The sequence below is a fragment of the Aphis gossypii genome, chromosome 3 (genome assembly GCF_020184175.1).
Source record: "Aphis gossypii isolate Hap1 chromosome 3, ASM2018417v2, whole genome shotgun sequence".
NCBI classification, from domain to species: Eukaryota; Metazoa; Arthropoda; class Insecta; order Hemiptera; family Aphididae; genus Aphis; species Aphis gossypii.
Genome location: NC_065532.1, coordinates 29,845,289 through 29,863,793, shown reverse-complemented (window position 1 = coordinate 29,863,793; position 18,505 = coordinate 29,845,289). Strand labels below are relative to the sequence as shown.

The 18,505-nt window shown below is 28.8% G+C and overlaps 3 protein-coding genes and 1 long non-coding RNA gene across 6 annotated transcripts; 2 read left to right on the top strand and 2 right to left on the bottom strand.

Annotated features, from left to right (window-relative positions):
* Positions 1-382: 382 nt before the first annotated feature.
* On the bottom strand, positions 383-6,805 carry LOC114120102 (serine/threonine-protein phosphatase 4 regulatory subunit 3A). Of its 2 annotated transcripts, none has more exons than XM_027981904.2 (13): positions 6,179-6,805; positions 5,221-5,276; positions 4,892-5,134; positions 4,617-4,821; positions 4,453-4,546; positions 4,209-4,389; positions 3,989-4,138; positions 3,766-3,922; positions 2,569-2,787; positions 1,987-2,500; positions 1,751-1,923; positions 1,531-1,682; positions 383-1,125 (listed from the first exon to the last, which is right to left on the bottom strand). In XM_027981904.2, exons 1-13 carry the CDS (start codon positions 6,330-6,332, stop codon positions 1,036-1,038), a joined length of 2,388 nt encoding a protein of 795 aa, XP_027837705.1. In that variant the 5' UTR covers positions 6,333-6,805; the 3' UTR covers positions 383-1,035. The 2 variants fall into 2 exon arrangements, with proteins under 2 accessions (XP_027837705.1, XP_027837704.1); XM_027981903.2 differs by having other exon boundaries at positions 1,751-1,929; positions 6,179-6,802.
* A 75-nt stretch (positions 6,806-6,880) lies between these two features.
* Positions 6,881-7,728, top strand: LOC126551435 (uncharacterized). Its single transcript, XR_007605343.1, has 2 exons — positions 6,881-7,015; positions 7,495-7,728. It is a non-coding gene; the product is annotated as an uncharacterized LOC126551435 (long non-coding RNA).
* Positions 7,729-9,424: 1,696 nt separating this feature from the next.
* On the bottom strand, positions 9,425-13,465 carry LOC114120118 (cell growth-regulating nucleolar protein). 2 transcript variants are annotated; one of them, XM_027981926.2, is made up of 5 exons: positions 13,285-13,465; positions 13,085-13,221; positions 11,347-11,575; positions 10,226-11,117; positions 9,425-9,759 (listed from the first exon to the last, which is right to left on the bottom strand). In XM_027981926.2, the coding sequence occupies exons 2-5, from the start codon at positions 13,216-13,218 to the stop codon at positions 9,503-9,505; spliced, it is 1,512 nt and encodes a 503-aa protein (XP_027837727.2). In that variant the 5' UTR covers positions 13,219-13,221; positions 13,285-13,465; the 3' UTR covers positions 9,425-9,502. The 2 variants fall into 2 exon arrangements, with proteins under 2 accessions (XP_027837727.2, XP_027837728.2); XM_027981927.2 differs by lacking the exons at positions 13,085-13,221; positions 13,285-13,465 and adding an exon at positions 12,274-12,471.
* A 1,231-nt stretch (positions 13,466-14,696) lies between these two features.
* Positions 14,697-18,026, top strand: LOC114120117 (pre-mRNA-splicing factor RBM22). The gene is made up of 8 exons (XM_027981925.2): positions 14,697-14,878; positions 14,949-15,013; positions 16,211-16,264; positions 16,329-16,505; positions 16,576-16,662; positions 16,735-16,949; positions 17,214-17,357; positions 17,428-18,026. The coding sequence occupies exons 2-8, from the start codon at positions 14,960-14,962 to the stop codon at positions 17,840-17,842; spliced, it is 1,146 nt and encodes a 381-aa protein (XP_027837726.1). The 5' UTR covers positions 14,697-14,878; positions 14,949-14,959; the 3' UTR covers positions 17,843-18,026.
* The last annotated feature ends 479 nt before the right edge of the window (positions 18,027-18,505 follow it).

Genomic DNA, 18,505 nt, shown 5'->3' with positions numbered 1-18,505 from the left:
ACACATCATAACTATTACTCAAAATAGTTATTCAACAACGTTGACAAATTAAAAAGATTTTATTAATATATTTTTTTTTTGTTTAAGAAAAGTTTTTGTTTTTGGTCCTATATTTTTGTTTAAAGAAACTTTTATGTTTGCCCCAATACAAGTTTAAGTGACATTTTTCAGTCTTTTAAATTATTACAAACAATTCAATCAAAAGACAAACAAGTAATCTCAACCATTTGTCTTGACGGGAAATAACACTATTCTTACCTAAAAGTTTTCCATATTACATATTATGTACTTTATATCTATTAGTTTTATACATTATTTTTTTTTTTAAATATATATATAATTACATTTCAAGTTGAAAATTGTAATAAAAAAATAGGTCAACTCTAAAAATTGATATTGTATAATTTTTTAATATACACCATTGACATGAAAATATCTACACAAAGCTCTAAGGTTTGTATGAAATCAATTACAATTGAGGTTCGCAGCATGTGAACAGCGAAATTTGTACAAAAACAAAAAGAAAAACAAATTAAGATGTCAAAATATCACAACAAAAATTGTAGTAATTTAAAGATCACTTTAAAACAACAAAAAAAAATAATAAAATTATGGATCGTATTGGTCTAACTAACACCAATATTTAAAGTTAACTTGTTAGTTAGTTTGATTGTTCCTTTGAGAAATATAAACCAGGTACAATTTTGTTTTGTTTTTTTTGTTATTGTTATTACAATAATAGTTATCATTAAGTACTGATAGATATTAACAGTCCAAAGGAAAGTCTAATATACAAAATTTGTTTTGGGTAAAAAATGAAAATATAAATGTTTTAAGCAACATTTACCTAGCTTTACACATTATTTATGAAAACATCTATAAGGCATATCATACTTAGCATGATTATTATTTACACAGGGGTGATGTCATTTAGTCTATAACTTAAAATTATCAAGTGTTGGCGCTTGTTTTGTATAACAAAACAGGTAAATTATTATTCAAATTAAAGTTATAAGAAAATTTACAAATATATTATTATGTATAACGGGGCCTCTTAGTTGGCGATTTTAAATCTCCATTTTCATCTTCTTCTTCATCCGAATCACCTTCATAGTCAACTAAAGCCTAAAAAGATTAAATAAATATTATTAAAAATGGTTTAAAAATAAAATAAAATTACAATAATAGTTTATGATTTATAAATATTAATCTATACTCCACACACATTAAGAGCATGACTGGCCAAGCAGCCAAAACAATTTCATTCACTATGTTGCTTTCCGTAAGAGGCAAACCACTTTTGTAGATGGACAGCTCAATGTGTTAAAAGTATGACCAGTATATATATATTATTGACATTTGGGTCATAGCTGTGTACTAGTGACCAAATGTTTGAAAATAATTAGTATTAAAATTCGGAAATTAGAACGCAAAATTGTCTACCACCCACTCATGCTTTAAAGTGCGCGGAGTATAGAATATAGAGATATAGAATATAATAGCAAGATAATAATTTAACTAATAACTCACTTTTTTCAAAAGAGAACTATTTTTTGACTCTTCAGGTGATGAACTTAATGTTGGAGTAGCTACCAAATTGTTATTCATAACTGGGGTTGTTTTAACAGTAGTGCCAAATATTTTTGTGCTGCTACCTTCACATTTCTTGTCAATACTTTTACCTTTTTTAAACAAGTACATTACATTATTTAGAAATATTTTATACGGATTAAACATTTTAAAAAGTTACCAATAGATTCCAATTGTTCAGAGGCTGTAATTTCAGTTGAACCTGTCATTCCCGTATGCGGAACAACTGCTTCACCATCATCAAATTCATCATCTTCATTATTAAACCATATTTCTTCTTCATCTTCAATTTGTCGTGGATCTCTTCTAAATCGACCAGTTGATACAGTCACACTACAACTGAGAGAATAAAGTATAAATTATTTATAATGATAATTTTTAAAACTCAAGACATACTTTGTGATAGGTTTTTCTTTTAATTTTTCAGTTTGCTGACTATGGCGTATCCTAAGAGCTTTGAATGTCTGCACATAATCAATATGTTCAAACTTTTTACCGTAATTTTCAACAACATGTGCTATTAATATCTTAATATCTTCAAGTTTAATAAATTCAAATAATTCAATGATGGCAGAATCGAGTAAATTGTATCGACCATTATTATCCAGTAGACAATCAATAACAGGACCAAATAAACATCCCTTCATAATATAACGGTTATAAAACTCGTCTTTTAATGCAACAATTTTCCTCATAAATCTTAAGGCTCCTAATACTAAAAATTTATGGGCCGACTTCATTAGTACCAATACACGTTTCAATAAATCTTTGTTCAGTATGCAGGTTTTTATATGATATGAATGATGTTCTACACAAAATGTCAGCAACTCAAGGATATGTGCTAATAGCTGAGCATTTTGATAATCATCTCTTGCTGGTACACCATCCACTGTATTTGCCAACAAAGGGGCTAAAAAAATTAAAAATAATTATAGAAAAAAAATAATAATTTTAGTATAATTTGTGCTTAGCAAATACCTATGAGAATCTGGACACTGTGTTTGTAAAAATAGTTGAGAAAATCAGTTTTTTCTACTTTGCTTAATGAAGGCAACATGTTTTCGGGGTCAATTAAGACTCGTATAACACCCATTAGCTGGACTGCACGTCCGAGATCAGGATCTGTATCACATATCATCTGTTCGATTATTACATTCATCAGCATCAATTCTACTTCATTTCCATTTGCTTGAGTCACTAAAAAGAAAAAATATGAATTAAATAAATACTGATTTAAATCCAATGCTAAAATTATTAATTATGATTAAACCATAATTATACATAATTTAAGCATCTGTATTTCTATTCAATTTAACAGTAATAATAGATTTATAGTACTATTAATACCTATAAAATGATGGTATTTTAAAATAGATTAAAAATTTTTATATTACATAATTATATTTAATACATGAAAGTATATAAGTATCTACAAATAATGTTTATAAACTATATCAAAATTATTAATATAATATTGTTATTTATAACTTAAATAAGTTTTTTTGTCTAAACTGGAACTTAAATATGTCTATAAAAAATAATTGTCTTTATATATATATTTTTTTTAGACTTAAGAGTTCAAACAGTATAAGCTACTTTTCAAGAATCTTGTTATGCTCAACATTTAATAAAGTGTATACGATTGAAAATTAATAAAATTTAAAATTTAATAATAAAGTTTGAGTTTAATATAGAGAAAGGTAAAATTATTTATATTTATTAACCTATATTATTTTTATAAAACTAAATTATAATAAAATATATAAGGGGCTTTTTCATAAAACAGAATAAAAATGATTAAAGTAAATTTGTAAGTTAAAAAAAAGAAGTTTAATGATTTGATTTAGAGCACTGACTATACTTGTGTGTATTTTCAAATATTGCAAAAAAATAAACGAGACGTCTCTTAAACTACTGATAGTATGTATAATAAAAACTTAAAATGTATACAAGTAAATATCTATATCAATACTACCTTAAAAATAAAGAATATGACCTAATGGGGTTGTTATAGAACAATAAGACTATAAATATTTAAAATTATAAAAAAAACACCATAGTTAAAAATTTTAATTTTATATTTTTACTGGTATTTAAAAACTGAATTTTAATCTAATAGAAATATTAAATAAAACAATTCTAGGTTTTAAGATAGTATTTACTGATTTGTCTCACCAGTATCAGATGACTGCTGAAGAATATATTCTCGTATAACAGAAGGCGAGAATTCAACAAGAATGGTAAGAATGTCAATGGCAGCCTGTTTAATATTCACGTCTTCAGACATTAAAGTCATTTCAAGCATTGGTAAAATACCCAGAGAAGTTAGTGTCTACAAATTTGAAAATAATTTGTTAAAAAAAATTAAAATAAAAAAAATTGGTGACAAAATACTTACTCTGAAGAATCCTTCTTTCTGAGGGGGCTGTAAATTTTGTGAAAAGTTGCAGAATTCCTTGAGAAATTGTACTAATTCCAGTTTCCTGGAGTCTGGCGTACTTTCGTCTTGTAGTTGACCTAACAGATCTGGTAAAAACTTTTCGTCTTCCTGTAATTAATATTTCAATAATTTAATAGAACATTAGAAATAATAATACTAATTAAAAATGTTTATTTACTTGTATTAAAGTGACAATTTCCACTTTATTAAAAAATATAAAACTACTTAATGCAGATAACATATTATCCTCAAATACAGATGGTGTAGGAAGAACAACATCCTGTATGTACTGCACTCTATGTGTTTGATGTATTTTGTTCAATAACTCGAGATTAGTTATCAGTATAACTTCTTTAAATCTAAAAAAAAGATCAATGCTATAGAGTAATTTATAAAAATCAATTATTTTAATAATAATTTACTTTGAAACATTCTTTAAATGATGCCTATGGTATTTACGGATAGGTAAAGTTGGATCATACTCTAAGCAGCCAATGACATCAAATATAATATCATCTGAAATAAAAATAAAATAATTTAATTAATATTAATAGTTTATAAATAATTTTAGTTAATTTATATTTACCGGCAAAAAGCATTTCAAACAAAGCATTTTTATTGATAAGAAAAATGTTTTTAACAATATCATATAAACAATGAAGACCTTCCAAATTATTGAGATCTTCACACAGATTGAATAATTTTACCAACTTGCGTACATAGCCATCATTTTCAATAGCTTCAGCTAGCCTATCTTTATTTAAAGGTGTGGCCATACAAGTGATAAAAAGCTATAAATTAAAAAAAAATTGTCAAATAAAGTTAATTTAATTATTTCAATATTTTATTTGTTTAAATTACGTCTTTAATTTCTTTAAGTCTGCCAATTTCACATAGTGGTAATTCAACAGGAGGAGCTGAATCTGACAGATCATCAAACCGCTCATCTTCAGATTCTTCAACAATATCTTGAGTAGTTTCTATTGTTGGGTCTTTTCCTTGAACACTACAAATTTTTTCCCATATTTCTTCACAACCGGCTTTTTCTTGAAAACTTAATGCCAAGTCAAAATTATCAGCTTCAGACCAAACAATTAATGTATCCTGGATTTAGTTAAAACAATAAATATAAATTTTTAAATAAACAATTGTAACAATTATAGTTTAAATAATAAATAAAATAAACTAACTTGTTGTTTTTGATAGACTGTATCGTGTTGAATTTTAGATTCTAATAAAAGAGCACCTAAACAAAAAAAAAAATTGACTGAAGTTTTTGTATGTAGTACGAAGTGTATAGGCACAATATTAATAATCTCAAAAATTAAAAATTCTATTACACTAATGATATGCATTTTTATACTATTTTAAATTAAAACTTTAATTTATTAAAATTTATTAATAAATAAATAGGTACATTTTATTTTAATACTAATTTTTAATTCATGACATCTAAATATTTATTAAAATAAGTATTAAGTTTATTTGATAAGAAGAATCAAAAAGGTAGTTGAAGTTTACAATTTATTCATTTGTCTGTTTCAATACAATATGTAAATGATACTAAGTAGGTATGTAAAGTAAAATGAATATCACTTATGGTTTTTTTGTTAAATATATTTATGTAATAAAGAATCGATTCAAAATGTATAAGTAATATAAGTACCTACATTAATTAAGCAATCACAAATGATATAAAAAATTATGAGTAATTACCTATATAAAATTTAAAATTAATGATTTGTCGTGTTTAAATTTATTGTTTACAATGAACCTAATGAAGAACTAACATGGTTTATATTTTAAATAAACCTATAGGTTCTATCTGTTGAATTCATAAAAAAAAAATACCCTAACTTATTAAATTATATGTAGATATTCAATATCATTCAGTGAGTGACAAAATATCTAAAGATAAGTACACTAAAATGGTAAAATGATTAACTACGATTGGCCTATTCAAATAGTCGTAGAAAACAATACTGCAATGTCCTCATATTAACAATACAAATTAAATCATTGATCATATTCCAAATGATTAGAGTAAGTACCTGGAAATAATAAATAACAACAACACAAAACTATTAAGTAGGTAAAAAAGAAAGTGATTACAAAACATAGTAGAGTACTCGATTAAAAGAAACTAACCATCGGCTTCGGCTCGAACCAAAAGAGAAACACCTTTGAGCCGTTCAACGTATGTGCACGACACATGCCCTGTGCCACGATCGTCCCACTGACGATCAGCATTCAGGGCGTACAACTTCACTCGCCGCTTGGTGTCAGTCATTGCGTCGAACATGAGTCCACAACGATCATCGCAAGAAGAACTGAACGTAAAGGATTTTCTTCGACCCTTTTAGACGACCACCAATTGTCGCGATCGAATTCCGTCAACACTCCAGACAGGCGACAATTCGGGCGATGGTATTAAGACGCAGTACACACCGCGGACCAAGCGAGTTAGCGGTGCAACAACTATTTCCGGAAAAGTTGACGTAGTTGACGCGCGATACACGGACAGACTTACCGGAATTCAGCGAGACCCGCCGAATTCGATCAAGTGTCCGTCGAAACGGGCCGGGCAAGCGCGTGCGGTGACGATCGAGTGAAATGTACGGAGCGCGCACTGGTCAAACGTATCGGAATTGGTTTTATCAACGATGAGACGTGACAACATTTCGCGGACGCGCGCTCTAAACAACAAACAGTGGACACACGGCCATTTTGAAAACAAAAAAAAAAAATAAAAATAAATAATATATATAGGACGTACGTACGGGAGGAGGAATGAATAATAATAATAGTGCTAAACGCTCAAAACGCGTTCCGTTCACCAACTCGGTCGCCAGTGAAGTGGAGGAACGACCGCGGCAGACGAGCAGTGTGGCCAACAGAACTGCGTCCAACCGACGCTGCGGACTGAACGAAAACAAAAACAACACGCGCGCCACTCCAATATCAATACAATAATAACTTTTACAGGTACACAGTCCAGTCCGGTAATTATTAATATATATTTTTTATGATAATGTACCCATGTACGATTACTGGACAGTGGAAACGTGTAGGTCGTCGTCGATTTGTCCTGTTGTAACCATTTTAATAATAATAATGAATTCTTAATTTTTACAGAAATTAATAAATATTAAAAAACTCATTATTGATTAGTAAAATTATTTTTTTTAATCATTTATTATCTATGATTGCTACTTCTAACTTGTACATCGTAGTGCCCGCTAAAACCGTCGTCGTTCACCGACCGCCAGTCGTTCTGACGGCCGGCTGATCGAGTAATGAAGTGTCGGTATCACCTACTACAGTACTACCCGGTGAAAGAGAGGGAATCTACAGAAATGTCGAAAACTGATCGCAATTTACATTCCTCCTAGTTCCGATCGTTGATAATATAAAGAATTTCAAGTATAATATTAATAATTAATTTGCGTTTCTTATATTTATAGATTTTTAGTCCCGGTGATCTGGATCTTCGTCCGAGTTTATCATATTATTATCTTTCATATCATAATCGTTTTTGATAAGGCTGATCAATGACTCAAATACTCAATACTCATTGTTTTGTTGGGTGGACTGGCGACGGCACTGTAGTAACTAGTAGTAGCAGACAGCAGTAGTGCAGTACCTACTACCTAATACTTAATATTTAATTATGCAATTATATTTTATACTATATTATACATTATATTGTACATTTATTTTACTGAGCTGCCAATAGGCTGTAATTTGAAAGCTCTCCATCGTTAAAATTAAAAATGTACAATACTCTAAAACTACTGTTTCACTATTAATAATAATTACAATAGTGTAACAGTTATTACTTTATTCGAAATTTTCATTAATTCAATTTTTCACTGAATCCAACAACATCAATTAAGTAAAACGAAAAAATAATTAAATATTTATTTATAAATTATAACTATTGAGTATATTATCATGTCAACGTATTGACCACGCGTACGACGTACATGGTTTACAGAGAAAACGTCACAACTATGAAATTGTAAAAGCTCTTGCTTATTATAGTACTATTTTTATACTTGTAATTATAATTAATGTATTATGCGTATAACACTAGCAACCAAATCTTCTTAAAGGAAATACAATAGTCAATAATGTATGTGGACTGTGAACTCGATAGTTGACGGTCTTGCGTTGCCTTTCGTATTTCTCGGGATAAAAGTGACCTTGAACCGAACTCAATTTTAAATCGATGACTACGTAATGTAACCCACCTCCATGCTATATAGCACGATGTAGAGAATTATAGAGAAATGTAGAGAATTCTCTACATCGTGCTACATAGTATATAGCCTCTTTTTTCGTAAACGTCAATCTTTTGATAAGAGCACCAAGTGGTCATTCGCGACGTTCGCGTTCACCCTTATACAGTTGTACTTAATAATATAATATGTCAAATTCAAGTGAGATTATAAAATACTTGTATCTTTAATCAATGGTCCTATGTAGGACTAGAGCTATAAACACGAATTAATAATAATCTGTAGTTATATGTCTACATCTCAAATATATTTTATTTCATTCTATCCAATACGTATAATCAAAGTAATAAAATAATAGTTGTAATATTCTAGTCTATGGACAATTATTTGACCGTTAAATGTGGATTAGCATGTAGTGTGATTAAATAAAGTACCTAATAAGGACCTCGAGTTAAAATTGAGATGTTTTTTTTTAAAATATCAACAATTAAAATTCATAGATGTTTCAATAGGATACAAATACCTTTGAACCTACCTGACATCTAACATAGTCTTTTTCGAACCACTAATATCAATCACAAAAATGTATATTCTTTAGAATGGTAAATTGTGGGTTAAAGTTTAAGAAGACGTCATACCTCGTGCGCTATATATTGCCTACGGCTTAGTAATATACAATGTAGCAAATTTACGTTCAACAGAATCATTATACAGACTAACAGACTATACAGTAAGCTTTAATATTAGAGTCAATATTTATCATAATACTTGAAGGTAAGAACTAAGAATACTATCTAGGGTATTACTTGGGCTTATACATTCATTTTAAACTGAATTATAATTATGTAAAATATTAAAACGTTAAAATGCTTATAATTTTCTTTAAAATGTAAATATCAATAAAAGTCTATGTTATTTCCTAAATAATATGTTTAAATTCCAGTATTAAGTTTTCTGATTATTGTGAAAAGTACCGAGTATATTAGTTTAGGATCTCCAAAAAGTGTATACAGAGACAAAAATAAAATTAAAAACTCATCATTGTAAAATCAATACAATGATTATTCAAAATCTCAAATAATAAAAATGATTATTGTATTAATTACAACTTTATGTGACATAAAACTCATAAAAGACAAATATAAAAGTGATATATAATTTAGTTATTTATTAATAGTCTTAAATTGAAGTATCAGTTAAATGTAAAATACAAAATCATCAAAACACTAAATTAACATTCTACTAATTTTACCTTATCATTTTCAATCTTAACATTTTTCATTTTCCTAATTTTTTTCAAAAATATCTTCTCTAGATCATTTTCAGACTTTGTAGTTTCGTTCAAAGAATGGAATTCACTCATAACTCGTTTCATTACTTTACTTAATGACATTGGCTTATTTTTTTTAGCTTGCAATACTTGATTTATAGCTTCATTCCATTCAAATTTACGCCCAGACTGTACTGCTGGAACTTGGGGAACATCCTCTAAAAATGTAATAAAAAATAAAATAAAATGATTACTTAAGAGAATGCATGTGTTGTCTTTATCTTATATACGTACAACATAGCAAATTTTCATTCATCGGAATCAATTTTATACTTAACATTAATAATAGAGTCAATTTACCTACTATCAAACATATTATTTAGGACATCTCATGGGCTTGTATTGATATTTTAAACTTTAAGTGAGTTATAGTTATGCAAAATATTAAAACTTTAAAATTTTCGTAACTCATTTAAAAATTAAAATATCAATACAAGCATACGAAATAATATTATTACCTTCAAGTTTAGATAAAAGGTAAACTGACTAATATTATAGCTAATAGCATAAAATTGATTCTACTGAATAAAAATTCACTGTGTTATATCTATATAAGACATAGAAAATACATGCAGGTGTGGCATATCCTCTTAAGATATGCTATAATAAATACATCAAAATTACCAGTTTTTATAATTTTTTGTTGTGGTTCTTCATTCTCTTCATTGTTAATTAACTTCCTCTTTTTCTTTTTTAATATTGGTTCTTTATCTGATTCTATAATTCCATTAGAAACAGTTTCTAATTCTTGTTGGTACTTAATTTTCTTTTTCATTTCTTTTTTCTCTTTTTTACTCATTGTTAATTCTGATGTTTTGTGAAGAATTCCATTTTCCCCATTTTCTATACATATAACTTCAGTTTTAGAAACAACATTATGAGATGTATCATTATTTACTTCTATATCTGATTTTATTTTATTTTTCTTAGATTTTTTAAGTGAGCTTGGCTGAGCTTCTGTTGAGTTTTTATCAGCATCTTCTTTTGTTTTTATTTCAGTTTCATTATTTACTGCATTAAGAGATTTTTTTTTCTTTTTTGGTGTTTCCTCACTTTTACTATTATTATTTAATTTTTCAATAGTTTCACTATCAATGATCTTGTTTTCCTTTATTTCTTGTAACTCTTGAATTGAATCATTATTTTTATTTTTTTTAGGCTTTTTAGCTGTTTGTGGTTCAACATTTTCTTTTAATTTTTTTTCAGTTTCATTATTATCTGCATCAAGAGATTGTTTACTTTTTTTCTTTTTCTTTTTTGGTGGTTCCTCTGTTTCATTATCACCGTTTAATTGAGTAACTATTTCATCATTTTCAATATTCATTTTTTCTTTAATTCCTTGAGAATCTTTTTGAGTTGAATCATTCTTCTCTAAGTCATTTGATTTGTTATCAACTGGTTTTTCATTTGAATTCTGAGGTAGTTGTGCTTTATACTCAGCTTCTATCATATCAAACACTTGATCAATAATATATCCTTTTCTTCTATAAGCTGGAGCTGTAGAAAAACAAAAGTTCTAAAACAAAACAAAAAATATATATAAATCATTTTGATACAATAAATAAGAGTAATATTGGTCTTATATCTATATTACAATAATAAAATTGCATATAAATTGAAATTATAATGCATAACTAAAAAATGATAAAGTACTAAAAAAAAAAAAATTGCAATACTTGGATTTTCATCAGTGTAAATAAAAAAGTAAGTGCAATATTAATCTCCAAAACAATAAATATTAATACCTGGAATTTATTTTTTTTTCTAGGGACATTATCAAACTTGGCTATAATATTCAAAAATTGCCTCTGTTCATTAGGCAAATCTTTATTATTCATTACTGATTGGACAATGTCAACCCAACCAGCTTGTTTACGTTTTCCTTTTTCAGCTGACGGTTTAGGTACATAGCCTTTTGCAGAATATCTCTGATCTTCGGTTACACACTGACAATGATCTCTTACAGTCTCATAACTAAAATATGATAAAAAAAAATATGATATAAATATTAAATTATATATATATATAAAAGAAAGTTGTGTTGAATCAGTTAGTAAAATTCTCAATATCAGCAATAGTTGACAAAAATTTCCTCTTAAGTTCAACATCTAAGCTTTTCAAGCCATTTGCTGAGAATGACTGTCAACGTCCCTTGATACGTTACCAATGTCAGCCTTCACAATGGACTAAAAATTACTACTATCAAAAAAACAGCTACCACATTCTATACTCGCCTCCACTCAAAAATGGCTGACCACACTAACAGCCTCATTACTCAACTTCACTCCAACTGTCTTCTAGGAAACCCGCCAAGACACCTCTGACCACACTGGCCTAGAGACCTACTCAATCTCTGACACATAATTTTTAAGTTAAATAATTTAGCTCAGCTGTCTCTATTGTGAAGTGCCTTTTGGATTGTTTAATTTAATATTAGAGGTAATTTTACCTACTATCAAACTGTTAAGTAAGAATCTTAGATCATATACCATGGATGGAGCCACTACGTATTATTTTGAAGCCAATATTAGCGACGAGTCACTGAATTAGGTGATCGATATGCGCATGCGCGAAGCAACTCGTCGCATAATTATCCAGATTACTATCACCACAGAATTGAATAATAATCACCTTTATTTATTTTAAAAAAAATTTACTATTTTATATCTTACTTATTAATTTTGTTCAATTTTTTTGTCAAAATTCAAAACATAGACCACAGTATGGTTATGTGATAACAAATCATCAATGGATAAATTTGCGATAAGTTGCGTTGCGCATGCGCATATTGAACACCTAATTCAGTGACTCGTCGCTAATATCGGCTTCAATTTTTTGTATTGCTATAATACGCAGTGGCTCCATCCATGGTATATGATCTAAGGTAAGAACATTATCATTAACCTTTCTTTTGTTTTTCATTAGATTATTAAAATTTTTAAATGAATCATAAGCAGTTTAACACTTGTTTAAGTTAAAACTAACTTATAATATAAAATATAAAATATTGTAATAAAACAATAAGACAACTTAGATAATCTTTATACCTTTAAGTTTGATATGTCAATTCAGTCTATTTAACACAATAATGAAACTACAGTGTTTTTAAATGCTACCTATGTGTTAGCAAGATATAGATAACAAAAGCAAATAAATGTCTTATTAATACTTAAAAAAAAGTTGAAGCATCTTCTACATAATTTAAAGCATTATTATTATTCACTTCATAATAGATCACAATCATAATATAGACATTGCATACAAGTACTTCCTAAAAAAATGTACCATAGTTCTAGAGTTTCTTAAAAATTAAAACCAATTAAAATAACCGACAAAATGACGTATCTTTAACGCATTTAATACAAATATAATCTACAAATAAAATTATAAAAAATGTATTCCAAGTATAATAGATTTTAATGAACAGGTGTAGGTATTGCGATTTATGGAAGGTGCTTTTACTTTATAATAAATTCTACTCACTTAAAATCCTTTAAGCAGTCAACGCAACAGAAGCTAACTGCAAAATTCTTACGTTTGCATTCATATTGTATGTGTTTATCCACTTTAGGTTTATTTACTGAATCACCACAATTATTACAAGTGAATACAACCATGATCTAGAGTACAAAAAACGTAAATTCAAATACGTATCGCTTAACATAAAAAATAAGTATACTTACAAGTTTCGCTACCTAAATAAAATAAAAAAAAATATCAAATATTTAATAAATACTATTGGTTTAATTCTTTATCGAATCAAACTAATGAGCAAAATGCAACTACTACTAGCAGTTAGCACGTGTTAAATAGTATTAAAAAATATTAATGTGCTATACACAAGAGTACAACCTGTACAAGAAGTACTTAACCATCATTGATAAAGAATATTAGAGAAGCTGGCGATAAGCCGATAACAGTATCAAACTGGATAACTACTTTTTGTTCCACTAAATAGTTGTTCCAAAACTCCCGCGAAAAATTTTCGAAAAGTTTGGCTTGAGCCATATATACGAGTATATATTATATATATATATGTCTATACGGGTATATACGGGTACGTAAATAACTATACAGGGGGGCATCGGATAACTCGCACAACCCTCCCCGCGTATACGCTGCCACTGCCATTGTCTCATCAGCCGGCGGACAGCGCATTCGAATGCTTAATAATGTATTATTATTATTATTTCCGATTTCGTCGTCCGTTTGTCGTTTTCACGACGACGTCTGAAACAATCGGTTGGGGGCGGCGGCCCCGTCGTCGGAGCATGTGGGAACACGCGCGGGCGCTAGTACGAGATCAAGACTCGCCGATACGGGTTAATAATACATAACAGGGTTATAGGGTTATATTTTATATAACAATATATTAGGGGCCCATTTTTTTATTTTTTTTTGGGGGGGTGGCCCAAAACTTTTTGTTACGCCACTGACTAATACGTCTCAGGATCAGTGCAATAATGGAAATGAGATAGATCTTACAGAATATAATACTACAAACAGTACAAACCACCATGTAGAGAAGAGAAGGTGTCAAGCCGTCAAGGTGATAACATTCGGCTTGATCGGTAGAAAAAGAGTGGCTTATTTTTCGACGGCAATTTTGTAGATTAAATGTTATCCACGGGGAAGCACCACTAGCTTCGAAGGCCGGTTGTTATTCAATAATACCATTATAGCCATTATGAAATTATGCATTATATCGTAATGAATAAATAAATAAACATTGTATTTGAGTCTTGAGATGAAAAATACCCGTGTGGCCGTGTGTGCCTATAAATATATATTAGTAATTTAATGAAATATTTTAACGTAAGTCATAAAGTATTCATACTGCAAATCACAATATTGGCTTATGAAATATTTTTTATTTTTATTTAACTGCTTAGTAGTTGATAGTTGAAAATTATAGCAATATTGCATTAAACAATATACAAATCATTACGGAGTTTTCATGGTTTGTTGCTCAGAGTAATAATAATTTGTTGTTATTTCGGTTTATTGTGCCATCTGTTGGTCAGTAATTTTGTTGTCCTATATGTTTTGGGAACCCTGACAATGCTTATCAAATATTGCTAGCGGAACTTACATACGTCCTTTTTATGTACTTACTGAATACCGAAGAACAATACTTACTACTTTGTGGACTTGTATTTTATATTCTATGCTTGTATTTGTGTACAGTTTACGTTTAACTGTAGTTAATAGATATTATTCGATGTTTTAACTATTAGAGATACATCACACTTATCACAACAAGCCTTAATCGATTGAGTAAGTCAACATGATTATATTTAATAATATTAATGTTATAAGGTACCGTTTTGTTTTGTTTGATCATTAGCGTTTTCAAATATGTCACTTTCAAAGACGACAAACACGTATAACCGACAGAATTGGGAAGATTCCGTAAGTATCTCAATCTCTCATTCACAATCTATTTAGCAAAGCATTTTTAGCGTATTAATAATGGTTTTATACACGTTACCATTACTGACTGTTAGAATTTCAACAATATAATCGCTGATATGAACGGGTTGCAACAAGTACACCGTATTTTTATTGAATAGATACATTATTTACTTACATATTTCTATCAAGTTATAGTATTAGTGTAAAATAAAATATAATGTAATAATATATAGTATATTGCATGACTTTTACATAGTTGACTATTTTTCCGAAGTAATTTTTATAATTACTGATTAGAAAATTTGGCTGGGCCGAATTAAAGGTTTGCTGCTTATTGTCTATATCAGAGATGGGCAACTCAAAGTAATTAGCGGGCCACTTTTAGTACTTTAAAATCTAGTGGGCCGCAGAGCATAGGAGAAAGCAAAAAAAAAAGTCCTTCAAATTTACTAACATTTATTTTTTATCTTTATTTATTTATATTTACAATTATTATTTAATGTGATACTTGAGGATGAGGTTTTTCAATAGACAATTTAGTAAAATCCACTTCTATGTCTGTAGTTGATAATTATATGAAGTAATTTGAAAATGTAGCGCGAGCCAGATGCGGGCCGCCAGTTGCCCATCCCTGGTCTATATAATACATTAATTACCTAATTTTACATATTAACATTTTACTCCAATAAAACATTACCATGTTTATTAATGTTGTACTAAAACTAGATTAAATTCAGGTATTAATTCTAATGACATAAGAAAATAACCTATTTATTAACATATTAACTTATAATATTTAGTCATAGTTTCTTATTTACCTGTCCGATATTTCTACAAATCGTATATAAATGATATAATGTTTTAAAATTAAATTCAAATATGGGTTCTAGTGTTCATTCACTAACTACGAATAAATATATGATATATTATATACATAATTATAACTGCAGTTTATTTTAAACACTAAATATTGTCATTGTTTCATAATATTATCATAATGCATTCAAATTACTTGTGCTTATACCATAAAAAATATGCTATTTTGTTGCTACCGTAAGCTGTAGCCTAAATAACCAAAGTGGTAGTATAGCTTTGTAAATAGGTATAGCAATTTAGTGTTTTGATTTATATATTTATACAATAAGCATCTATTATGTTGTATCAAAATATCCTAATATTTTAAATTTGTTTTAGGACTTTCCAATTGTTTGCGAAACATGTTTAGGAGATAGCCCTTACTTGCGAATGGTAAGTATATTTAGTTAAAACAATTACTAAATATTAGGACTGTCATTACTATGGTTTATTTTAGGCAAAAGAAAAATATGGCAAAGAGTGTGAAGTTTGTGCAAGACCATTTACAGTATTCCGTTGGTGTCCAGGTGCCAGAATGCGTTTCAAGAAAACTGAAATATGTCAAACATGTGCACGTTTAAGAAATGCTTGCCAGACATGTTTATTGGATCTTGAATATGGACTTCCTTTACAAGTACATTTTTATTTAATTTATAACTGATTGATCCGATATGTTGATGACTTGTAATTTGTATTTATTACAGGTTCGTGATGCTGCATTAAAAATTAAAGAACAGATTCCTAAATCTGATGTTAATAAAGAATATTTTGTTCAAAATATGGATTCTGAAGTAAGATAATTTAAATTCATATTTACCAACCAAAAGTGTGTATCTATAAATTCATTTGTCTGTTAAATTTAGTTAGCCAAGATGGACGAAGCTGGTGGAAAATGTCAGAATGCTAGTGATGTATTGGCTAAAATGGCTCGTAAAGCTCCTTATTATGAGCGTAACAGGCCACACATTTGTTCATTTTGGGTGAAAGGTGAATGTCGTCGAGGAGAAGAATGTCCATATCGTCATGAAAGACCTACAGACCCAGAAGATCCATTATCGAATCAGAATTTCAAAGACAGGTAATGGTTCATAAATAATCTCATTATATTGTGAACTATAGTAAAAGCTTAGATTCATATACTTTCAAAATGTGCAAAACTACAATTTTACATATTTTTATTGCTGAATTTCTAATTTTTTACTTTGAATATTTTAGAAATTTGTAATATGTGTCATAATTATAAGTTTATCTCTGAAATGTTTGTATTTTTTTTCTAATATTAGTAATCTAGTTACCTTAAGAATATCAACATAAATACTCATTATTGTTTTTTTGTTTTTAGATATTATGGTGTAAATGATCCTGTTGCCGAGAAAATGATGAACAGAGCCAGTGAAATGCCAAAACTAGAAAAACCAGAGGATCAAACAATTACAACACTTTATGTTGGTAACCTGAATGACATAACTACAGAAAAAGATTTGAGGTAAATATCATTACTTAACGTACATTTGCAGTTTGCTAAATATTTTGTTGTTTTTTTTTTTAACTTTTAGGGATGTATTTTATCAATATGGAGAAATCCGAAACATTACTCATGTAGCTCATCAGAATTGTGCATTCATTCAATATACCACACGAGCTGCAGCTGAAATGGCAGCTGAGAGCACTTATGGTCGTTTAACATTGGGTGGACATAAATTGAATGTACGTTGGGGTCATGCTCAAGCTCGTAAAGATAAAGAAACCACTAGTATAGCAGCTATGAAAGAAACTAAAATGAAACCTTCACCAGGATTACCTGCCCCATTACCACCATTGCCCACCGAGTTACAAAACAATTTTTTCAACATTGCTCCTCAAACTGTGCCTGTTGTTGCTACTCCTTTCATACCTGTCATGCCAACATTACCTCACCCGAGTATGCAGTACATGTCAACACCCCTTTATCCACCTGGCACAAGCAAATAAAACTTTTATTTAATATTATATTTCATTTTTTATACACTTTTGCTCTATAATTAAAGTATAACAGACAACTCAAATAACAAATTCCTCAATTATTATATAACTGCATAATATAAATATCATATTATTTAGATATAATTTCCACTTATACATTTGCTGAAATAATAAAGTTCTTGAAAGACATAAATTCTGTAGTTTTTATTGCGTATTTATTATTTAGTTTAATACTGTATGGTCTGGGTGGAATATCTAACTCAAATATAACCTGATAGAGCTGTCCTCTAAACCAGCGGTTCTCAACCTTTTTTCATTCGCGTACCTCTTGACCTCTCTCACCACTATTTCATGTACCCCAAATATAAATTTAGAATATAAATAAACAAACAATAATTTTTTTTGTGTACCTTGAAATCGTGTCACTTAACCCTAGGGGTACACGTAACCTAAGTTGAGAACTGCTGCTCTAAACCTAGTATTTATATCAAAATATTTATGAAGAAATATAACTTGATATCTTACTTAAGATCATCATAAAATGCTGTTTATCAGTTTAACTCTGAAAAGTCTTCGGTGAGTTTATGTGTCATAGTTATATTTTAATTAAATGTAGTTGGTAATTCATTGGATTTTTGTCTTTTTTTAGATTACATACTTGAACCATAATCT

Bases quoted from the DNA above. Each gene is read 5' to 3' on its own strand.
- LOC114120102 (XM_027981903.2), bottom strand. From the start codon at position 6,332: ATGTTCGACGCAATGACTGACACCAAGCGGCGAGTGAAGTTGTACGCC. The intron at 5,277-6,178 runs GTTAGTTTCTTT...TTTTTTGTTTAG, and splicing joins GGTTCGAGCCGAAGCCGATG to GTGCTCTTTTATTAGAATCT. The intron at 2,501-2,568 runs GTATTTGCTAAG...TAATTTTTTTAG, and splicing joins CAGTGTCCAGATTCTCATAG to CCCCTTTGTTGGCAAATACA.
- LOC114120118 (XM_027981926.2), bottom strand. From the start codon at position 13,218: ATGGTTGTATTCACTTGTAATAATTGTGGTGATTCAGTAAATAAACCT. The intron at 11,118-11,346 runs GTATTAATATTT...GTTTTGTTTTAG, and splicing joins GAAAAAAAAATAAATTCCAG to AACTTTTGTTTTTCTACAGC. The intron at 9,760-10,225 runs GTAATTTTGATG...TTACATTTTTAG, and splicing joins ACAAAAAATTATAAAAACTG to AGGATGTTCCCCAAGTTCCA.
- LOC114120117 (XM_027981925.2), top strand. From the start codon at position 14,960: ATGTCACTTTCAAAGACGACAAACACGTATAACCGACAGAATTGGGAA. The intron at 15,014-16,210 runs GTAAGTATCTCA...AATTTGTTTTAG, and splicing joins GACAGAATTGGGAAGATTCC to GACTTTCCAATTGTTTGCGA. The intron at 17,358-17,427 runs GTAAATATCATT...TTTAACTTTTAG, and splicing joins ACTACAGAAAAAGATTTGAG to GGATGTATTTTATCAATATG.